Raw genomic sequence first — 23,226 nt, 5'->3', positions numbered from 1 at the left:
CCCACACTGAATCCAAATCCATAAACCAACACAAAATGAATCATTTTTCTTGAGTAAAAAGGTGACTACAGCCCTATCATCCATGTGTATCAATTTTTTTTTAATTACATAGGATGCAGGCCATCCCACTTTATTTCAAGTGTATCATATAGCTAGTGTTGCTGCCAACAGAGAACACTCTGACTAAAGTAAAAACGGAAACATGGAAATTACTAGATCCTTATCAGATGTCTAAGTACCAGTGTCTCGTGAGTGAGGAAGGGAAGCACGTCTTTAGGGTTCTCCATTCCTTTCTTCCTATGGGCTTTAAGATGTGAGCAGCGCACCTCATAAGAGAGAAGATTAAAAGGCTTAATTAGAAGTGAATAAATACGACGCTGTAGTTAAAAGGGAAAACCCTCCCTTGCTGCATCACATGCAACACTGACAAAAATTCTATTTAAAAGCACTTTGTGAGTCAACATCCGTTATTCTCATCAGCAACAATCACTCTTGTCTTCAAATAAGTGTTTCTGAACAGAACTATTATCAACCTGCAGACGTGTTACAGTCTAAGCTGGCTGATGGAGCAGAGGAGGGTTGCTGCTCTCATAAGACAGACAGAGAACAGAGACAGACAGCTTCCCTGGACTCATCACTGCCATGTCCATGGCCTTTTGTGCCAACAGCTGCAGCCAGACCAGATTCCACTCTCTGTTATGATTTAGAGGAAGTGATGTGTGAAAGAGAGTGGAACGTCCTGTCCTTCTCACCTGTGTAGTGCCCACTGGGCCAACATGAGGTACTGAAAAAAGGTTGAGACCACAATAACAGCCTCAAACAGAAGCTGTAAGAGGCTGCAGTTTTTTCTGTGGGAAAATACCACAAACATCTTATTATATTGTACAATAGTTAAAGCTGTTTGTTTCAATCAGACTATCTCTTTGACATTATAGAACTGAAAAAACTTAATTTGTCAGAAATATATTTTTAGACATTTAACAACCTGACTAACAGAAACTGTACCTTGAAAAGACCAGGTCAGTTGTCTTAATGATAATTTAAAATACTGAAATGACAAAATATTTACTGACAATAGGCTCATATGCATAATTTATAGTGCATCACTCCACAACGGCACAATCGAGCCGTTACTACAGTTGCTCTTTAAAATGTAGTTAATCACTGTGCTCCTTGGGATAAGAAGTGTGAGAGAGGCGGTGGTGATGACAAGAGGCACACTGGTATAAATTCCCCCCCTGATCGCATCGCAATTTATGACTCTCCAACACAAAGCGCTGGCCATAATTAAGGGAATGTGAAACTGCAAATTAATCTGTTATGAAATTACTGCCTTGACACTACTTTATAATAATGTTATCTTTTATTGCACTATGTAAATGTGCGCCTTGATGTGTATGTATGTTGGCCCCCCGTCTTTGATAGGGATAAAAATGCACAGCATTAACATAGCTCATTAACCCTTAGACATTAATTCAAGTACAGTTTGTTGATGGCAGAAGGCCTCTGCTGCGGGGCTGCTGCCTCATGCCTCTGTAATGTGGTACTTTCCTGAGGAGGGTTGGTTAGTGGTACGACACAGGAACTGACTATTCAAGGCTGGGAAGTTACAACTTGTTTAGCACACACACAGATAAGGTTTGTACTAAAAAGAAGATTCATTAGATGTAGTGAAATTAACTTAATTAATTAACTTTGCTAAAATCTTGTCCATTCTGAGCTACTGCAGCAGCAGTTGTGACAGTGTTTGATGAAGACCTGATGGTGCTGACTCAAACTCCAAAAAAAGGACTCAGCTAGCTCACATTTTTGCCTACGGCAGGCAAGAGAAAAATATTTGACATTTGTAAATTGTAAATTGAGTTTTCAATAAAGGCATTTTTTTCCCCAGGAAACTGAATTTTCAAGACATACATAACTTGACTTCAGTTCAATTTGTCTGGAACAAGAGATAAAAAGATATAAAGTTCCGGTCCACTTTGTGTTTAGAGTGCAATTTCTTTACAAATAACAAACCGCTATAAGCATGAAGTTATACAGACTGACAGGTTACTCATTGATTGGAAAGTTTTGGTGACTGTCATCCTACATCATCAGCACTAGATGAGCCCACAGGGGAAATCCTGGTTTATTTATCTGCGCTGGTGTCACAAAGAGTTCAAGAAGAAATAATTGATTTACGTGCACAATTAGCTGAGAATGTTACTCGAGCTCATTTCATGAATAATGATGACCAGATCTTTTACAGTACTATTGTGGGGGCATAATTACTGAGAAGTCACTTTGTTTCTAATCTCCTGATAAATCATGTGTTGACCTGCATACGTGTTGCTGTGGTTGCCAAATGATTTGCAAAAACATCACCTACACAGATAATTTAAAATTTAAAATAAATCCCTGAACAGCTCATGATAAGCAGATAGATTTAATAGTAGTTGAGGTTTTGAAATCACATCATGCTAAAATCATATATATATATATATATATATATATATATCTACCACTATAAAATCCTGTGATTGCTCCATTTTGCTTTCAAACCACAAACGAAGCGCATCAGAATTCATATGGAAGCAGACCGAGACAATTCTTTTAAGGTGATCTCGGTTCAGCTGTTTGGTCCACAACAGATTTCAACATACAGCTTTGACACCAGCCCAAACAAACTGCACTAACACACCAACATTTGAGTACATAAAACAGGTTAGGTGTGAAAGCACCCTCATAGGTATTTTGGTATTTGGAGGTGAATGTGCTGCATTTGCTAATGAAATTCACAACAATGTCAGTGTGGGCCAGTGGGGCAGAGGGTTCTGTGTATTATCTGTGAGTAGTAAGGTAGAACTATATTTGTGTGTTTGCAGAGGCACAAGATGTTCATATGTTGCTGATGTTTGCCAGTCACATCAGGGGACTGGGAGAGTGTGTGAGAGAGAGTGAGTGTGTGTGTGTCACAGAAACGAGCCAGTAGAAATATCCTACAAAGGGCCCCCTCAGCTGTGCCGGCAAACAGGAAACTAGAGTGCATTCTCACAGTTTCACACGGCTCCGTCTGTTTCTTTTGCTTCACATGCCTTTTTCCAGCTCTTTCAAATCAACCTAAGGCACAATGTTTTAGTAGCCACCTCCCTGCACTTTGCACAAATGCAACCACAGCAGTTGATCCCAACTCTTTCCTCACAGTGCAACTTCTGCTACCTTTTCCCTCTGCTCCTTCCTCCTGTTGGTCCCTGGGTGGACCTCTCTGCTAGACTAGACAGGAGGTGGTGTAGCGTTACTATGGTGCTTGGGATCTTCCTGGAGATCTCCTGTGTATGGATGCCTGTTTATTCAGCATCCATGCTAGCCCTGTTCTCCTAATTAGTTCCCAGTGTACCATGCATTAGTATCACAGACAATCTGTCTCCCTTTGTTGATTAGTCAATTAATCACTAATTTTGTCAAAAAAGTGATTTTTTTTTTCAGATTGTTGGTCTTTATGTCTGCTTTTTATGGTGACTGAGCCATTAGTCTTTAGTCATTTGTGTAAAATAAGTACATTTGGCATCACAATAACATTTATAAAAATTCTTTAAGGGCTCCTCCAACCCTGTAACAGGTTTTCAATAAAAATCAGCATATTCATAAGAAATCCTACAATTCAAACCCTCTACTATCAGTGTCTTTTGTCGAGAACAGGCGGAACAGAATACTGCACACATGGTCTGAGATGATGGATATGGGCACAATGGAGTACACAAATATGTACAGTGTGCTATAAAGTCAAATCTGACATTTAACGGGAGTGAAGATCACAGTAAATTGAGGTCATGGCACATCGCTGTTATGAGCAGCAGCCAAGAGAATAATTGTGCAAATCACAGCCTAGTTTGAAGATGGGGAGAAAAGTGGAGTATATAGGTCAATTTGCAGATGCAGCGAAACAACACAAAGTAGATAAGAGACAAAGAGAATACTAACACAGCTAACCCAGATCACATTCATTAGTGCAGCAAACTGTGAAGGGCTGAGGGTGACTGAGACAAGAGGAATAAGGGGTAGGAGGGGGCACCTCTGTGACAGTACAGTCTCATTAACTCATCCTTCAGAGAGAGAGAGGGAGGTCAAGGCACTGACCCTTGACGGCAGAGTTCACAGTTTTATGCCGCCACAAGGAGAGAACACAAGTCAACTTACTCCTTTTAACTGATTTAGACAAAACTAGCTAAGAAAATGACAAACACATTTGTCTGAGCAGAGCTTTGGGCACAAAAACACAAATACACTCATTAGTAATTAGGTGTCTATTCTGTTGCTGCCATTAAAACTGCACTAAGGCCAATCCACCAACGTCTACCAGAAGTTCTAATCAGAATTCGCCCTGCATGTTGCTTACGAGACATTAATTCCATCTTCCATCTGTGTGCTTATACTGACAATAAGATCTGCTCCTGTGCTAACTTACTGCCCACCACTGTCTACCCACCCCTCCCTATTTGTAGGGGTATTGTATTGTAGTATTGGCAAAGAGAGGATGTCTGGAGTGCCAAACCTGCAAGCTAAGCACCCTCTTTTCTACAGAAGTCACCTTTTACTCAACTTTATTCACCTCTCTTTCACTTGTTTGTTGGGTGGTTATTTCGCTCTGTTTTCTTCTTTTCACCTATACCCTCCTAGGTATGCCTGAGGAGCCCATAGGGAGGCCCCAGTAGCAGCTGCAATATCCCCACGCTCCTTATTAGTCTTGTATGGGCACCTGGCCTCCATTTTGGCTCAGGTAGTATGGACCACCTGGCTGCTGCTAATGTTCTCAGTTAAAGATGTTTGTCTGCTTCATATACAAATCGCAGAGCAGTGAGCAGAGGGCAAATTGAGTCTCAGTGGCAAAAAAGGAATCCTAAGGATACACAAATTAACACACCAACAAAATCAGCTTCCCTAACATCATGGCACAAACTCATGGCAAAGCTTGTGGCAGACAAACTGGACATAGTATAATTTTCCCAACACAGAAAAACAAGCCTTGTGTTATTTCATGTACAGCACATTGTAACAGTAAACAAAGGTAGATTTATCCTTGCAGGCAAAAAACATGCTTAATTAAAAAATTGATTGAAGTACCAATTTTATATGGGTGGCACAAAATACATTAATAAAAGTTAAATACAAGTAGCCACAACTCACCTTTGGTTATCTGTTCTGTGGCCTGAAAAAGGAGAAAAATATATATTAGCAATAGAAAGAATAACATAAAATGATGCAATAAGCATCTTTTCCATGTATAAGTGAAAACTGTGGGCCTCAATGTGAAAGCACCATCAACGTCTGAGTCGCATTAGCTGGCTCGCCACCTGCACAACTAGCCAGGGCAATCGGAACAAAATGTTCAGGGGCTGGTTTTGCTCATCTGTTGAAAGAGGTTCATGTTCATTCCTACTGCTCAGTGGGGTGAAAGGGTTCATTGGGCCTGTAGCTAGAGAGAGAGAGAGAGTAAAATAGATAATACAAATGCACCTCTCATAAGATACAATACATACTTTTATCAGCACTGACAAAAAGGCCCAAGGTTGCAGACTACACACTACTGAGAACAGCAGGCTAACCTGTTAAGTTAACACTGAAGGAAACGGTGAAGAGGAGGGGTAGAAGTGAGGGGGTGCATGGTAACGATGGGGATAACAACTACATTAAGTTCTGGTTAATGCTTCCTGTGGAAACACACATGACAAAATGCATGTGCTCATTAGGCATGTGATCAGTGTGATGTAACTGCAGAGAAAACACCTGAGCACACTCGAGAGCCACGCTTGGTTGTGCACCACCTAACATTTAAAATAGTGCACAGGGCTTCACAGCAGCCTTGTCTATGATTGGCTGAGAAAAAAGGAAGTGGAAATTTTGCCCGGGTGGTGCTTCTTTTCATTGTTGGGGGATGTTGGCCAAACATGAACCAGCACTGAAATGAGGCTCACTCTATCTCACCTGTTTGTTCTGACAAAACAGTATGAATAAATAATTAAAGGTAAAAGATGAGTGTGAGTGTCAAAAGAGACCACAAGCTTACCTTTTTTTGAGCGGCTTCTTTCTTTTTCTTCTCTTCTTGCTTTTTCTTTTTCTTATCTTCCATCAAATGGTTCTCTTCTCGTGTGTTTGGCTTCTTCTCACAGCTTAAATACAAAGAGCAAGAGAGAGATGGACATGGTTTTAATAACACCACCAGCTAATGAGAAAGGTACTGTATCTTAGCAGGTGAACACCTGCAGTTTTTTTTTTTTTTACATTCATTTAGTTGCATTGTTCAGTTGTTGCTCTCCAAGGTAAAATCTGTGTTGGCTGCTGTTGTAACACACAAAATCACATGCAGTAGTAATACAACCACCAGACAGAAGAATGTGTGTTTGTTTTGCACTTCACTCTTAAGCTGCATATTTCTTGACAAACTGTGATGTTTTAAACTGTGTGTGAGTATGTGCTTTCGTTTGGTGGTCTTAGTGGTGGGATTGGTTCTGGAAACCATTAAGGAGGCCTTGCAGGTCTAGTATAGTGAGGACCAATGAGATGGGCCCCCCATTCTTTAGTCTCTACACCCAGCCAGAGCAACAGATCCTAACATAACTAATGTGGGGGCAGACCACAGAAAAAAAAGTCAGTATTCAGGGTTGTAGATGTGTTTATGTCCACCTTTCACCTGTTGACAAACTCTCTAAAACCTACTACACCTTCAGTACCCAGTCTGGAGAGGAAGCATGTTCACAACAGACACACATACAAGCTGAAAACCACCCAACAAAGCTCCATTGTTTCATATGCAAGTGCATCCAGCTCAGAGCTAGTCTGTATCAATCCCAGTCCTCTACACAGAAAAACAAATAATTAAATAAAAGATAGTTAAGGAATAATGGAAGAAGAACTACCCTCGAAAAAAACATACACTGGGATCAGTTTCTTTGAACCTTAAATGTGAGATTGTACATAAAACCATCAGCTTTTTTCTCCTGACAAGCCTATGCTGCTGCAGGCGACAGCGGTGTGTGTGCCATTGCCTGGCAACAAGCGCTCCCTCAGGCCCTGGTGAGCAGTCAGGTGGAGACAGACAGCGCCCTTAAGCAATGCGCTGAAATCAGTTTGTTTGTGGAGGTTTGATAATAGAATTGGAATACTGAGAAGAAGGATGAACTTGGACGAGCACCACATGTTGAAGTACAAATCTGAGCTTCCTGTTCATAAACTGAGTCAGTTCTTTGGAACACGTCATGAGAGTACAGACTCAGGAGAGGGTTAAACTAGAAAAACTGTGTTCTTTTTCCCTTTTCCTGACTGCTTTCGCTTGACCTTGATGTCGAATGTCAACCAAAACTGTGAAGGAACATTTAGAAAAAAAAAGTTACAAAACAACAACCACAGTGATGAGAAAATTCAGTTGAGCTTACACTTGCAAACAAACTCAGGGTACGACTAATGATTATTGTCATCATCGACAATCTACAAAGCATTTTCTCGATTAATCTATTGGTCAATAAAATGCCAGTGAAAACCAGTGAAAAATGCCCATCACATTTTCCCAGTCTTTGTTGATATCTTTAAACGTCTTGTTTTATCCGGCCAACAGTCCAATACCCAACGACTTTCAGTTTACAGTGACACAAAGCAAAGAAAAACTGAAACCAGAGAATTTCAAATTAGTTTTTGATTAATCGACCGATTAATTGACTAATTGTTGCAGCTCTAACAGTTTTTGAGTGCCATCTTTGAAATGCTGTAGGATTAAAACATTTCCTTCCCCCATTATCTCATTTCAGTGAGATCCATGATCTTATTTCCAAGACCACAAGTGCCATAAATGAATAAGAAGAAGAGGTGGGGGTGTTGGATTATGTTGAACATACAGTATGTTTTGAATATCTAGAGATAGGACTTAGCAAAACTGTTCAGCTGTTTAAGCTGAGTAATTCCTGAGTAATTCAAGATGATTAATAGAAGTACAGAGTTTCAAAGTTGGATACAATGAGTCACTCTTGTTTTCTATATGGCTGAAAGGAGCAAGGCTGATCGTAGGTTATAAATTACAAACGGCTGTGACAGTTTTAAATTTTCCAATCTGATCTTACAAAGTGCGCAGCAATGCTTTGTGAACTTGACAACAGCAAATGCTGCCACTGTCTCCAAGAAGCCGTGGTAACCTCTGCTCTTAGACTGTGTGGCAAGCTAACAGGTGACACAGGGTGACACAGTGTTTGTACTTTATATCAGCTTTAACACTGTCATCACATGCGGAGACTGTTACACAGTCCAGTAAGTAAGGAATCAAATGAGAGCTAAGGAGCCTGTGTACGAAGCAGAGCTGGAGTTAGTGTTCCCTCTCTCTGGGGGACCTGCGCCTTCTACTTTCTGTGCACATTATATTACACTGTAGGTAGAAAGTGTATTTTCGCCTCTTTGCTTCAATAAGAAGCAAATCATGTTTAGATTTAGATGTGGCTATGCTGAATAAACTGCCTGACCAATCAACCAAAGTAACAACAAAAAACAATGCGTGACCTATGTTACTAATATTTTTCCCAGCTTTTAAAGTTTTCACTTAAATGACAGATTTTTTTTATCATAACTTGTTTTTAAAAACTGAAAGTATTATCAGTCAGTAAGTATCAACAGCAACAAATAAGCTTTACTATTTTTAGACAATATAACTCACTCACACATTGGGCGCCCTGACTAGCTCAGCAGACGTCTTCAATGTTTGCAGGAGCTGTAAAATGAACTAAGCCAATCTTGCAGTACTCCAATCCTGATGGGTCAAAAGAGCAGCAACAAAGAGGAGCTAATAAATTGAGGCTGTAGTCTAAATTGTGGTCCTGTGATAAGGCTGTTGGAATTTGCATCGACACAAAAACATCCACCCATCTACCAATTCACATAATAAACACTTATTTTTCCCTCTAACAGGCTGATATGGAACCTGGTGGTGCAGCTGCCATTCTAAATATAGTGGGTGCTGCTCCTTTCAAAGGAATCATTGGGCCTGTGTTATGAAGGATCAGAGGATAAGAGAGATGTTCCAGTTAATGTGAGCTGCTGTCGGCCTCTAACCCGGATGAGGACAGAGAGTACTGAGCAAAGCGTCAAAATGATTTCAGTTTAAGAAACATTTGGTCCCTGAGCAGGACAGAGAGAGTCTCTCTCAGTGTGAGCTGCCGTTTCATTTCCAAACATCTGCCTGGCTTGGGCAGATGTGTGTCCCTTGGACTGAGTACTGACTGATGGTGAGGATGCAGAAGTGGTACCTCCTGCCAACTTGGATGCTGCTGCACTTCTGGTAATATAATGGCACTATGTGAATAGGCAGAACACACAGCTTTAATCCCCCATGCATTACTGATGATGTTTTGAAATAAATCCATTTTCAAGGATCCCTTCTTTCAAATGTAAATTAGAACATTAATAATGATAACACAAAGTCTATTCTATAAATAAATAAAATCACACAGAGCAGACTACACCAATGCTTTTTTGATTTGATGTTTACTTGTAGTAGCGGGCTGAGCTACATCATGAACAGCCGTTTGTAGCGGGGAAGCACGGTGAGTGTCGATATGAAGAACGCAGGCCAATGAGCTCAGCTGTGTTGTGGAATTACACCCTCCTGTCAGAACAACAGGATTAGCGCTCGTGTCCCTCTTAAAACCAGACACTCACTCTGCTGACAAAGGAAGGCAAAAGGAAAAAAGGAAAACAGTCGGGAGGGCGAGGACAGACTAATAAAAGCAGGTGTAAAGTTGGTTAAAAAATCAAGTGGAGATGGAGAGGAAGAAGCCTTGGCGTGTGCAAGGTGAACTGTCACAGCCACTGGTACTGCTGTGGGCATATGAATGTGCCCCACACTGAAGCATTGAACATGAGGGGGCTACAATTGATGGGGCTTGTGTGTGTATGTGTGTGTGTGTGTGTGTGTGTGTGTGAGAGAGAGAGAGAGAGAGATGGGGGAAGGGGTGCTAGACGGCAGGCGCTGGGCACAGAGCCAGGAATGCCATCGCTTCAAGCCAAACAAGAGCACGGCGAGCCCTTGGGAGAACGCTTGCTAGCAACCACAGAAGCAGCCGCCACAGCCATGGCAGAATGTGCAGCACCCCTGCTCATCTGCGCAATTGCACCTCTGAGCAACATTGTTTTTATACTAGCTGCTACACTGATAAAACGTTTTTTTTAAATGCACAACTTCAAACAAATCACAGAAATAAATAAAGAAATAAATAATAACAAAAAGCAAAAGACCAAGCAGTCACTTCTACCTTACAAATGGTGTGAAGGTTTAAAAACTGCTGGGTAAGCACTGACAAAGTCCTTGTGCTGTGCAAAGAGGATTGCAGTCTCTTAAGTACTTGAAGCTATTCTCAGTGTGGTCATGTTAATGCTTTCTGACCCGGGCTAACGACAAGGAAAAAAGAAACTTATGCTGCACTCCTGGTACTCTGAAAAAGACCCTAAAATAACTTCCATGGCCACACTCCAACGGTGCTGCCTCCAGTCCCAGTGTCAGTTGTCTGCCCCAAAAGTAATGGGAACATTTTCACGAGCCCAGTTGACAATTTATTAGTCCAAGAGATCAAAGAACATCCCTAACAAATGTCTTATTAAACTCCAATCACATAGATTTCTCAATATTTCCACATTTGTCTCCATAAAATGAGAAAGCTCACACTGCATTTCATTTCTGCAAAAGACAATTAAGAAAATGTTTCAAAGTATTGTTTATCTAAAAAAAAAAAAGACTGCCAAGACTCTGACACCTCCTTACAGAGAATTTGTCTAATACTGAAAATAATAGGTGCATAACTAAGAGCCTTAACAGGTAATCTGTACAAAAATCTACCAACTTCATACCAAGCAATCAAAATCCAACACAGGATGAATGGAGCTAGCAACTTTTTTTTACATTTAAACAAAAACTTATTTCATTGACAGCAATAAACTGCTTTTCACAGAATGCAAGCTCATCATTTCCACTGAGGACTCCAGCTAAGCATCTGATCACTGACACCAAACAACCCGCCAAACCAAATGACACAATCTGGCAAAATGCCCCTCAGCCCTCTAGTCCAGCGCTAAGTAAAAGCCCATCGAGAGTTTTAAACTGAAAAAGGGGCTATGACCTAAGCTGTATAGTAATCACAGTATTTAGTGGCCTGTTTTTGTTATCAAGCCCCCTTTGGCGCCTCTCTGTGAATACACACTGCCTCTTTCAGAGGCTTGGGTGCTGACTGGGGCCCCTGACCCGGCAGGGACAGAAAAGACCCCCACCCCCTTCCCTTTACCGCCACTTCATCCCTTGCCAGGCCCAGGCCCAAATTAGGGACTCCAACACATCAGTAAAACCAGCGGGCCTCAAAGCTTACGTCAGCCTGCCCTCTACATGCATCAGGGTGCTGGCATTACCCGTCCACACACACTGCCCTCTCCATGAAGAGTGTGTGCCACTGCAGGATGTCAAGCTGCAGCAGCAGGCACAGGGCATTGATGGCTGTCTCTATGGTGGTGAAGGGAACACAGGAAGCAACAATTGATGCATCCTATGTCAAAGTTTACACAGCGCTAACCCTAGACTGACAGGTTACATTTCCAGTAGTTACAGTTTATTAAATATTAAGCAGTCCAGCTACAGGTTGTGTCAAGATAAAAGTTATAATCTCAGCTCTTGTATTTTCTGCATAAAAATCAGCCTCTGTGCCAACATTTATTTTAAAGTAAAGGTCAGCCGTTCCCATAGTACTAGCTGTTCAATAAATGGGTGGATAAGAGGCGAATGGATGGATGAATAAAGATGCACAGGCAACAAATAGTCTTAGTAAAGGCAACTGGAAAGCAGCCGTATGTGTACATAAGTTCAGAGGGTAAACTCAGCTTGCTAATGGGTTTATTGCCAGTCAGGTGATGCATGTTAGGTACGGGCAGCTCTCTCTGTGAGCACGGAGCATATTTTGTGCGAATGAGCTGCAACAACATCCATGTAAACTCTCCTGCACACCAGTGCAACAGCAAGCGTTCAACCGTTGCCTGCCAGGCTACTACAAATACGACAACTCAACGAGCAGTAGCACAGGGTGCCCTTGAATCATATGAACTGTGCAGCTGGTTGGTCCAAGTTAGCATGTAGCCGACTGTCAAGAAAACCTACAAAATCCATGCTAAGGTCAGTAACCGGTGCACTGGCAAAACATATAAGGACCATAACGCGATAAAAGCGCTCGCAGCGAAGACAACACTGATGTCAAACACTGAGGGCTGAGCTGAAAATATTTTCACTCCCTTTCCAGCTGCCACTATTAGCTTCAAAATCTTGCATTTTTCCTACAGTGTAGCGCGACGAGGTGCAAATCTGAGGTGCTAAGCGCTTAAAGCGAATAATAAATCCTACCATGAAGCGTTCAGCGGGATCTCGTCGGCGGCGGAGCCTCTGCAGCCATTTTGTAGTAACTGACCGGAGCAGGAGCTCGAGACGGTTGAATCGGTGGTAACGGGGGGAGGGGGGTGGAGCTTCACCTTGCCACGTGACCTTCAATAACAAAACAAACTGCCCCCCCCCCACGCTGCCTCTCTCTCTCTTCCAGTGCGCCAACCCCGGCGTTTCCATGACAACTGCAGCCCCTCCATCACTGCCCTCTCTGCACTGATGCGCACGAGCTGATGCCCCCCCCCCACACACACACATACACACCTCAATGATATGTAGCGACAGAAGAATGTAAGTAAGAATACAAGTCAACAAACTGCGTGTGAAAAGTGAATTGTCCTGTGGGGGATAGGTATAACAGCATTTCAGCAGCTCTGTCTGCAGTTTGAGCAGCGTGAAATCTGTACTGTGTTTTTCTACCAACAGGGGGCACAGTTTCCAACGTAACAGAGTATCTGCAGGTCTTGAAAAGTTTTAATCTAAAAATCATTGGATTCAGTTAGTCTTAAATATAATACACAAAAACCTTAAATATTTCCCATTTGCTGCTGTAGGCAGTATGTTAGTTGTAAAATATCTCTGTATGTGATTGCGGCTGTCAGGAGACACTCCAAACTAAAACTGGGATTGCTGTGATAGTGGTTTGTGCTGCAGGAGGCTGATCACTGTCACTACTGCAGTAACTATGAAGATCATCAGTACAGAATGTCAGAAAGTCAACATTTTAGTAAAGACTTGAATTAACTTCAATGAATTAATCATTTTTCAACAGTTGATCCATCTATTTATTAATTCTCCGCTGCTTATCCGGGTCCAGGTCCCATTAATTTAATTGAGGAATTATTGTTACTGCTGGGAAATACTGAAAAAAAGTGATATAATAATAAATAATTCTATTTTTCCACCATACATTCATTTCTTGGCTGCTATGACTGTGAAACAAGTGTTCAAGTCTGAAAATTGTACTTGGTGAACCTGCAGAAAACCTGTGTAAATCAATGTTGGTGCTTTGCTCGTCCATACTGTGCTTCTGGAATGAAAAAAATGGCATCTTTGGCATAAACAACAATTACAAGTTGTTAGGCCTTAAACATGAAAGTAAAAATTTAAACTGTGCCAACAAACCAAGTTAGCCTCTTGTTTCAACAAAATGAGTCCTGATGACTTTGAATCTTAATCTGTGATTCATAATACGAAGCGAGAAAGTTCTGTTAAACTGTGCTCTTTAGTTGGGGAATGCAGGAAAACCAATTTTCACCCCCAAGCTATTGTTATAAGGCTTAAAATTTCCCCAGAAATCAATCTACACAATGTAGGCTGATAATTTGTGTCTTTTTATGCGTGTGTCACAGAGGAGTAAGTTCTAAATAAAACAATGCAAACCGTGATAAAGATAGGTCCACAATTCAGCCACTTCCTGCGCCCTTCTAATGTAAGCTGCTTGTGTCATAGGGGTCATTCTGAGAATCAATGTTCCTGGGCTTGTTGTGATTACAAGCAAGATAAGTGAATATGGGGGAAAGATTCAAGTTGATACAACACAATAAATAAAAGAAATGAAAGTCAAACCTTTGAGTTGTGACAATGTAAAATAGTATGTTACTCTAACTTAAATCATTGTATCGGGGCTACTACTTAAGTAAAGGATCTGAATACTTCCTCCACCACTGGGTTTCTTTTTGTGAGATCTAATTTTCTATTTTTTCTAAATTTCTTTCCTTTCCTTTCCTTTCCTTTCCTTTCCTTTCCTTTCCTTTCCTTTCCTTTCCTTTTCATGTCACCTTGCATGGTGCTATGATGATGACAAAGATTTTCACTGTGTTACTGAAAAGCCTCTGTAACAACATTCAGACCATTTATTCTCATAAACCACTTTCTCCTTTTACAGTCATGGTTGGCTGGTGGTTATCCCAGCCAGCGGTGCGTGCAGACACCTTGGACATGTCAACAGTACTTCACAGGGCTTAGACACAATTTTGAGCCTCCACCTTAACCATACATCTTTACAATGTGAGGAGGAACGGAGCAAATGGGGGAAATCCATTTTACATGTGAAGGGGACGTGGTGGTATCGAGGAAATGGGCCTGCCATTGTTTGGTGGCACCTGGGAGTTTTCCATCTTCTTCATTTACTGTGTTTGTATTATATTTAGCTAATATTGTCATTGTTTCTCTCTTGTGCAATCTATTGTGTGTCTCTCCATGCTGGAAGAGGGATCCCTCTTCTGTAGCTCTTCCTGGGCTTTCATCATTTTTGTTTGCTGTTTAAAGGCTCTTTTTGGGAGCTTTTAACTTCTCCTGTAAGATGTACACACTGTGAAGCCCTTTGAGGCAAATTTGAAGTTTTGTGCTACACAAATAAACTGACTGGCATGAGAACACACTCCGCACAGAAAACCTGAACTGATTGAACTTGGGTTCTGCCACCTGTGAGACAGACAGGCAAATCCTTGTAAAGGCTAAAGGTAAACTGTGATTTTGCGATATTGGGTTAGAGTATGTCAATAAAACTGATTTGACAGTTTTGCAGAAAGGAAAAGTAATTGAGAACAATGAGATCTGTGCATATTTGTGTGGATTCCAAACAGGCAACCAGTGTGCTACTGCTTTTTAACAATTTTTATTACATCTTTCATATTTAAGTTAGATGATACCGACAGTGATAAACACTTATACAACAATGGTGCAATAGTTTCTGCTGCATGTCAGTTATAATAGAATAATCCACAGGCTTATCCACATGAACAGAAACTGATCTGATTCATCAAAAACTGGCTGTAGTCCATCTGATGAGCTTCAAGCCACCAAAATCAGATGCATTTTCAACACAGTCAATATTCTGGCTACTTCAGTATGAGAAATTCCCTTTGCGCATGGCTCAGTGAAAACCTTCTCTCCACAAGTGAATCAAGGAGAAACAAATATGAATGGAGTGCCTATCAGGCCAATATGTCACCACTCAATGAGCCCGATCTGGAGCTAAATAAAAACCCTTGTCTGTATCTCATCAAGTGCCACAGAGGTCCACTCTAAATGAGACTTCAGTGGCATCTGATAGGGAAATGAATCTGGAAACATCAAATGGTGAACGCCCACAAGAAATCTGATTACAAAACAACGCAATTACAGAACCATCTGTACTGGGTGTCGCGGGCATATGGATTATACGGTGTCACCCACATCTGGATAATCGCGGAGATATGCATCACACTAAGGGTGGCAAAACACAATTATTCAGTCTACAAGATGATGGAGTGCAAGCGGAGAAGTGTGTGGAGAGGAGAGGAGGGGGAGACACTAATCACGCACCATGGTGATGAATCTTCTGTGTGTCATGGCAGTAGATATAAATAATCCACAGCCTGAGTCCTTTTCAAACTTTGTGTGTTGTGTTCATGTGTGTGTGTCTTTGTATGTGTGATATTTCCACAGTGTATCTCTGACCATATTCTTCACCAGCTGTCAAAACTCATATTACAACCTAGTAATAAAAGCTTGGATTTTATATATATTCTATTCATGATAATTACCAAATCTCTCTTTTTTTTTTTTGCCTGTCTGTAAATTCAGCTTTGTGTGTGATTCAATGTATTATATATTATATTGATGTTGTCTCTGTGCAGTATGTTGCTGCTGATGCTGTTAAACTGAGCTGCCACACGGAAAACAAGTTTCACTGGCCATGGTTGTGTGCTCATTAAAGTGAGGTATGTCACTGTATTTAAACTATACATGGAGTAGCGCCATTTTAGCTGAACAGGTAGATTTAGGTCAAATGGAGACATTAAATCAGAAATAACACAGCTCATTGTTTGACATGCAAGTCTATATACACTGTAGTACGCTCAAGTAGTGCACGTTTACAGGTTTACCAGTTTACCGGTTTAACTGAAAAGAAAACTAAAACTTGTCAGTGTTGTTGCTCTCATCCTTTTGTTTTGTTTCATATAGCTATATAAATGCTGTTGTGGCTGAACAGTGGACGGTTTAATATCTCTCATAACCTCTTCTGTAACCTCCTGATATTGTTTTTGTACGTGACGGCTGAAGAGATGCTGTAATTCTAGAGACTGTGGCTGTGTGTTTGACCGGCACGTAGATGGAGTACAAGTCGCTGGTAGTGAAAGTGAGTGAGTGAGGATATAAATGTAGATTAGTGATACTGATATTTGGCAACCTTGGGCATGTTCATGTTCAGCTGTTAGTCAGTTTTGACAGGTTTGCAAAAAACAAAAACAAACAAAAAAAAGGGCTTGACATTTATTCTTTACCCTTGAGCATCAAAAATGTAAAAAACCTCTCTAAATCTTTGGATCCCTCTCCTTCTAATGTAATCAGCTGAGTCACTTAAAACATCTCAAATGAGTGTGTGGAAGATAGTATGTGGGATCCAGACAAGAAACTCTGACCTTGCTGTCTCCACTCTGAACGTGAGCAGCATTGATTAGTACGCATAGCCAGTCAATGAGTATCTGTGAAATTCAATTATGACCCTGGCCAGCTGACCTGTCTGGCCAAGGGTAAAGTTCAACGGCCAACGCTGCCCTGTGGGAACTGCAGGGGGGGTCAATCAAAGTGTCATTTCAGAGCTCCTGGGAGCATTGAGACATTTGTGTTGATTCAGTTAAAGGTCGGAAACACAACTTATCTCACACACACACACACACACACACACACACACACACACACACACACACACACACACACACACACACACACACACACACACACAGGCAGGTCTACATACCATCTTAATAGGCTCATGTTTGTTGAAAATTGCATATGTGTGTTTGCACAGCAACAAATGGTAAAATATAAATAATTGCATAGTATAAAGTATAAATGCTAAATGTCATGTGGTTAATTGTTAATATATTCAAAATTTCCATTTTATGTTATTTTAAACTTCTGCTCCACTACATTTATTTGACAACTATAATGACCAGTTACTTTACAGATTAGGATCTAACATAGAAACTGATGAGTTTATGAATTCACTTTTACAGATTAAATTACCCAACAGTATTTTATATAGTATATTTAAAACTATAGCTCCACCTTGAACAAGTACAACAGCAAATTGTACTTAAAAATGTACGCATTAGTTGAAATAATTCAATAATATGATATATTATATAATATATTTTGATAGCTAGCTAATATTTACTCTAAGTACATTTTGCTAGGCTACTTAGGTGACATTTTCAGGACAGGACTGTTACTTGTAGTTGAGTTTGTTTATATTGAAGTATTGCTAATTTTACTTTAGTAAAGGATCTAAATACTTCTTCCACCAATGACTATCACATTGACAAGGACAGTAGTGTGAATTTAAAGCTAGTATATGTGATGCGACTGATATTCCATTAACAATAGTCCTAACATCCAAACATAAAAAGTTGCCAGTTTTGTGTAACAGAGATGAAAATAACATCTCTACATAGCATATATATTACTCCCCCAACCCCTGAAGAGAGGCAGCAGGTGACAGTATAATCGTCTGAAGCATGTCCATTAGAGTGGGTAAATGATGACACTGCTTGTGCCAGTGTCAGCGTTCTGCACTGGAGGCAGTCTATGGGGGCCATTAGTATGGGTCTGATATGATGCAGGACCAGTTTCTCAAAGATCTATGTTCTGCAGTGAGCAATTTAAATGCTAAACACCGCTATTTGTGCTTGACTTGGCATCCCATCTTATTCCCCCAAAGTTTTCTCTGAAACAGGTTTAACTCAGTCATTTTGTCCTGGTCGAGCTGACAAAACTTTTTTAAATATTTACATCAACCCATGTCCTGGCACAGCAGATTTTGCTCCCCATACTCCAAGGCAGGTGCATGAGGGAGCAAACCACAAGTTATTTTCTAGAAAAGAAAATGGAGGATCTTGGTATTAGGAAGAGGAGCTGAGGTGAGAAAGGAAAATCTACGATGATCCATAATACTTAAAAACAAGTGTACAAGTGTAAAAAAATTCAGACAGGCACGACAAATTGGTCCATTCACAGTCTGAAGGTCTCTCTGTCAGCGTGGCTGTTACTTTAACACTTCTGTCACTGATGTTTGCTTTCCAAATACACTGCACAATTAGTCTTAGTGATACATCATCATACTTCATTTCATATATTGTGCGGTAATAGAAAGAGAGATAAGTGATGGTGCTTTGCAACTAATCAGACGTGAGCTGTGTGGGTGGGCATTAGCCCCCCATTTCGCAGACTGTTACGTTTGCAGAGCAGCACTCTGCACTAATCAGATTTATGGCATGCATAAACATAATTGTGTTCCTTTATGGATTCAAATGATTCAATTGAACAATTAGGCTCCAGCAAACATTAATTTGCCTTCTCTATGTGTTTCTTTTTACCCTCTTTACCTCTTTTTTTACTCTCTAATTCTGTTTCTATGTCATCCCTTAGATCTTTTATCATTCTCTGCCAGTATGTTGCGTCTATCCTTCCTCTTATCATCAGCATAACATCTTCTCGAATATACTCAGTTAAGCATATACGCACAAATATGGAGCACAACAGCTCTCCCACAGAGAGGAGACAGAGGGAGGAAGAGATGGCGCAGTGACATAATATGAAAGCTTGTCTGTTCGTCATCCTTCAGAGTCAGTACATCCCATCACTGACTGCACCTGCCAAGGTCTCTTTGCTGTTTGGGGTGGGGGTGGAGAGTGGCAGGCATGCTACGGTGCTAAAAGTGTCGCTCCACCAACAGACATGATTGTTTCTATTCTCATTTGAGATGAGATTAAAGTCCTTGGGGGCAGGGATATCAATCTGTTGTAACATAATGAGTCTTTGCTAGTGAGCAAATAGACACTTGGGCCAACAATGGCCATGGTCGATATTTATCTGCCACTCATGATTATATTCACAGAATGCAGGAAAGAAACAGAGTGAGAGAGACAAGACACTAGAGACAAAGAATGAGTTTTGTGTATGTAAAACCATCATATCACAGAGTAATTTCAATTAACAACAGCATCATCAGAATACAAAATCTCTCTAAGCTCTGTAAACTGAATACAGTAGAAGAAAAAATGACATATACTCTGCATATCTTCAGCTAGTGCTTTGGGTGGAATAATACTGCAATAAAAGTAGTTGCTACACACACACACACACACACACACACACACACACACACACACACACCATCTTCTCCCCACAGCATCCATGTGTCAGGGTGATGAATGTCTCCTTCCTGTGAGTGACCTACAAGGTCAGCCGTAGTGGGGCAAATGCAGCCTAGCTGCCTCATTTCCCCGGCAGCTACAGCAAGGTAACAGCTCAGGCATAATTCAACATCCCTTGGCCACAGCTCTAATCGCAAATGTAATCAAACAGGCTGGGGTGCTACAGGCTCCGCAGCACCGGGCTGGAGCAGAACAGGGTGGTGTGGGATGAGAGGACGACGAACGCTTCATTGTTTTTGGAGCTAAAGCATGCAGTCTATTTACACAAGTGTCTGATGCATTCATTTTAATCTGCATTCAAATTTGCACTGAGATTCCTCACGTACAAAAACACACATTCCTACACAAGGGCTATCACTTTTATTACAGTGCGTCATGGCACTGAACACTGCACTTACATTAATGTCAAGTCCACCATTGGTCTGTGTGGCAGAACACACTCTAACAGGCTGCTCATGAAAACATGCTGTACATAAACCATGCTTCACTACACACACCCAGTCACACTTCAGAGGGAGAGAGAGGGAGCAATAAAATAGAAATGCAACAGAAATAAACTGAGTGAGGAATCCATCAGTCACAACCTATGGGAGTATACTGTGGCATTATAAAGCAAAACTCCATATGCCTCATGCCAAAAAACCCATTTGTTCCATTCTCTCACATATGCCACCTCTGCCTTGGGATGTGCCTGTAAATTATACATAAGTATGTCATTACGCACAGAAGCCAATGACAGTGGCCTAATGAATATGGGCAGCGTCGCAGTCGGCAGCATCCCCTCACTGGAGAGATCCTATCTAGGCCACAGCATCAATCTTCCTGTCAGCACCACAGCAACTACTATCTATGCCTCACCATCATAAACAGATATATTATTCATGAATTAGCATTATTGTCCACTTAATTATTCAGCAGGTCTTAATTATCTGGCAGATAATCTATTCCAGGTCGTGGGAAATTAGATAAGGAAAGACAACGACGGTTCGAGAGGCACCCCGTCTTGGGGCGAGTGTGGAGTGTTTTCTGCTTGAGTGGTTATGAATTTGTGAGAGGTTATGAGTGCATCGGAAGGGTGTTTTGAGAGAATTATGTCCATTATTGGTAAAAATGGAAAGAAAGTACATGAGACAAAGATCTAAACAAACTTAAGATGTGTTTAGATTAATGGGACAAGAAGGTGATTTTACAAGGATGATGAATTACAATTAGCACCCTGAGGACTGTGTACCCCAAAGTAGTAATGAGAACGTTCATTTCAGAAATCTTCTGGCAATTAAGGTAAAGACCGTCCTTAAGGCAAAACAAAAGATAAATGCAATATTACTGAAATAATACAGTAGTCATTGCATTTATGCTGTTGTATTTTGTGCCCAGCACACATATACTGTATATCTGGGCTATTCTGGCAAAAAAAAAAAAAAACCTCAAAGAAAATTCTGCTTGTGTTGTTTAACCCAAAACCTCCTCCTAATTTCTCTGTGTGCTTCTCTTTCAGAGTCTCTGCTTCTGTACTCCACCTCTGGCTATGTTCTCTCTCCTGTCACCTCATCTCCCCTTCCTGCAACCATCTACCTTACCCTCTCTTTCCCTCCTTGTTTTCTAGTCCAAGCACATACACACCATGGAGGGCAATGAATCATTCATAGCAGCACATAATGCCCTCAGCCCTCTCCCCAGAGAGAGAGAGAGACAGAGAGAGAGAGACAGACAGACAGTGAGACTAACAGAGGCAGATAGAGAAAGAAGAGGGACGTGATAGAGGGGCAAGAAATGAAATGGGTTAATGTGCAAGACAGCGCTGTGTGAAATAGATTAAATAGATTAGAAGCATTTTATTGGGAGCCCGGTTTAGATATCTGACTATTTAATAAGGTCTGATTTGCTATTGTAGACAATATTCATATCGCACTGACTGACATGATTTTATGTGTTTCACAATGCTTCAAGTCAAAGTACATTACCTCTTTGTTGAATGAGGTGTCTATCTGTTTGTGTATAAATAGTATAAACACAGATATAGGTTTGCAAGACAACACTGTTTTAACACTGAGCTGCAGCCAAGTCAAACTTTCACCAAATGAGGTTAAAATCAAGACAAGGCCAAGATTAATGCATTGTTACTCAAGTCATGTAACACCTGCAACAACACCAAATCTTTGGTGGGTGCAATTCCATTTTCCAATTGTGCGGACATAAATGATGTGAAATTTGTCAGTGTAGGGAGGTGGTTCCCAACCTTTTTTGTCTGAGATACCCCCACAGCCTCATCAGATGAGTCCCTACATACATGGACTGCAGGGAAGTTGAGGAGCGCTTCCAATACACTGAGTCTCGCCTCACTTACAGCAAATAAACTACTTTCATTACATGTATCATTATTACTAAAGGAGGCAGAGATTTAATTAAACATAAGACACACAGAGCGGAGAGAGCAGTAGAGAGGGAAGGAGAGAGAGAGAAAAGTCATCAGTAATGAGGCTTCGTAATAACCACTATGACCAATTCTACATATCAAACCAAAGGATTTAGACATAAAGTCTGTTACGTTCTGGAGTTTAGGTAAATAAAGGCTAAACTAATGTGGATCCCAGACGCAGGCTGTACTGTGTGAGACCACGTCATGGTTATAAAATCAGGATTTGTCCATAGGAGGTCCAGCCACATACTAGGTTTAAACCTAGTCTTGTTTCATACAATTAACCTTCCATAAAACTCTTGAAATCTGCTGATTGCACAACAAATGAAATGAAAGATAAAATTATTTCTGATAGCCAAAATAATACTTTAAACCTGACAACACTGGTCTGGATCCACTGAGAGACCACAGAAATCGATCCTGGCATGCTACAGCCATAGACTGTAAATAAAGATAGACGTAGCCTCAGTGATGTCACCCATAGGTTTCTGAAGAGCGGTTTTGAAGGGCTGCCCCTCCGTTGCCATCTTGGCAGTGCCTGACTCTGCCTAACTACCAGCTAATCCAAACATGGGTAAAGAGGAAGAGCGCATGCGAAGACGGCTTGTGGCAATCATAGAGTCACCCGCCTGTCACTCAAAGCGGCACGCCCTCAATTATGCAGAACTTTAAGTCTTAACAAAATTTTAATGGGTCAGTTATATAAAAATCCACTCCCCGTACAGTTGTCCTGAAGCAGGGAATTTGCTATAGAGACCAAAACCGTTTTTGCTAGCAGGCTGTAAACATGTTTATTTCTGCTGTAAAGTTGGACACTTTAACATGGGAGTCTTTGGGGATTGACTCACTGTTGGAGCCAGCCTCAAGTGGCCATTAGAATAATTGCAGTTTTGTAGTATTTCAGTGTTGGCTCATTTTTTCAACCTCGGAGGTTGCCGCTTAGCTACAGCCCTGTCTGTACACTATGGCATCTGCTAAGTGCAGACTAATGATATCTATTCCTCTATCTCTGGTCAGCAGGCCTCTAAATCATACAGCTAGTAATACACTTATCGTCCCCTGAGACTGCCCCATGTGGTGCAGCATGGGGAGTGAAACAACACACACAGACTCACTGACAAAGATGAACACAATCACACAAAACTCACAGAGAGGGGTCTTGATTTCTTTTTTGAGAT

General features: G+C 41.0%; 1 protein-coding gene across 10 annotated transcripts in view; it reads right to left on the bottom strand.

Annotated features, from left to right (window-relative positions):
• tnrc6c1 (trinucleotide repeat containing adaptor 6C1) overlaps positions 1-12,515 on the bottom strand; it is a 44,459-nt gene extending 31,944 nt beyond the window's left edge. For all 10 annotated transcript variants that reach the window (XM_056400608.1, XM_056400609.1, XM_056400613.1 and 7 more), the window contains exons 1-3: positions 12,389-12,515; positions 6,044-6,146; positions 5,164-5,185 (exon numbers count right to left, since the gene is read on the bottom strand). In XM_056400608.1, the coding sequence (XP_056256583.1) occupies positions 5,164-5,185; positions 6,044-6,106 (85 nt within the window). In that variant the 5' untranslated portion in view covers positions 6,107-6,146; positions 12,389-12,515. The remainder of the gene's footprint in view (positions 1-5,163; positions 5,186-6,043; positions 6,147-12,388) is intronic.
• Positions 12,516-23,226: the final 10,711 nt, after the last annotated feature.

The sequence above is a fragment of the Seriola aureovittata genome, chromosome 17, assembly GCF_021018895.1.
Source record: "Seriola aureovittata isolate HTS-2021-v1 ecotype China chromosome 17, ASM2101889v1, whole genome shotgun sequence".
NCBI lineage: Eukaryota > Metazoa > Chordata > Actinopteri > Carangiformes > Carangidae > Seriola > Seriola aureovittata.
This window is presented reverse-complemented; position numbering and strand designations above follow the sequence as displayed.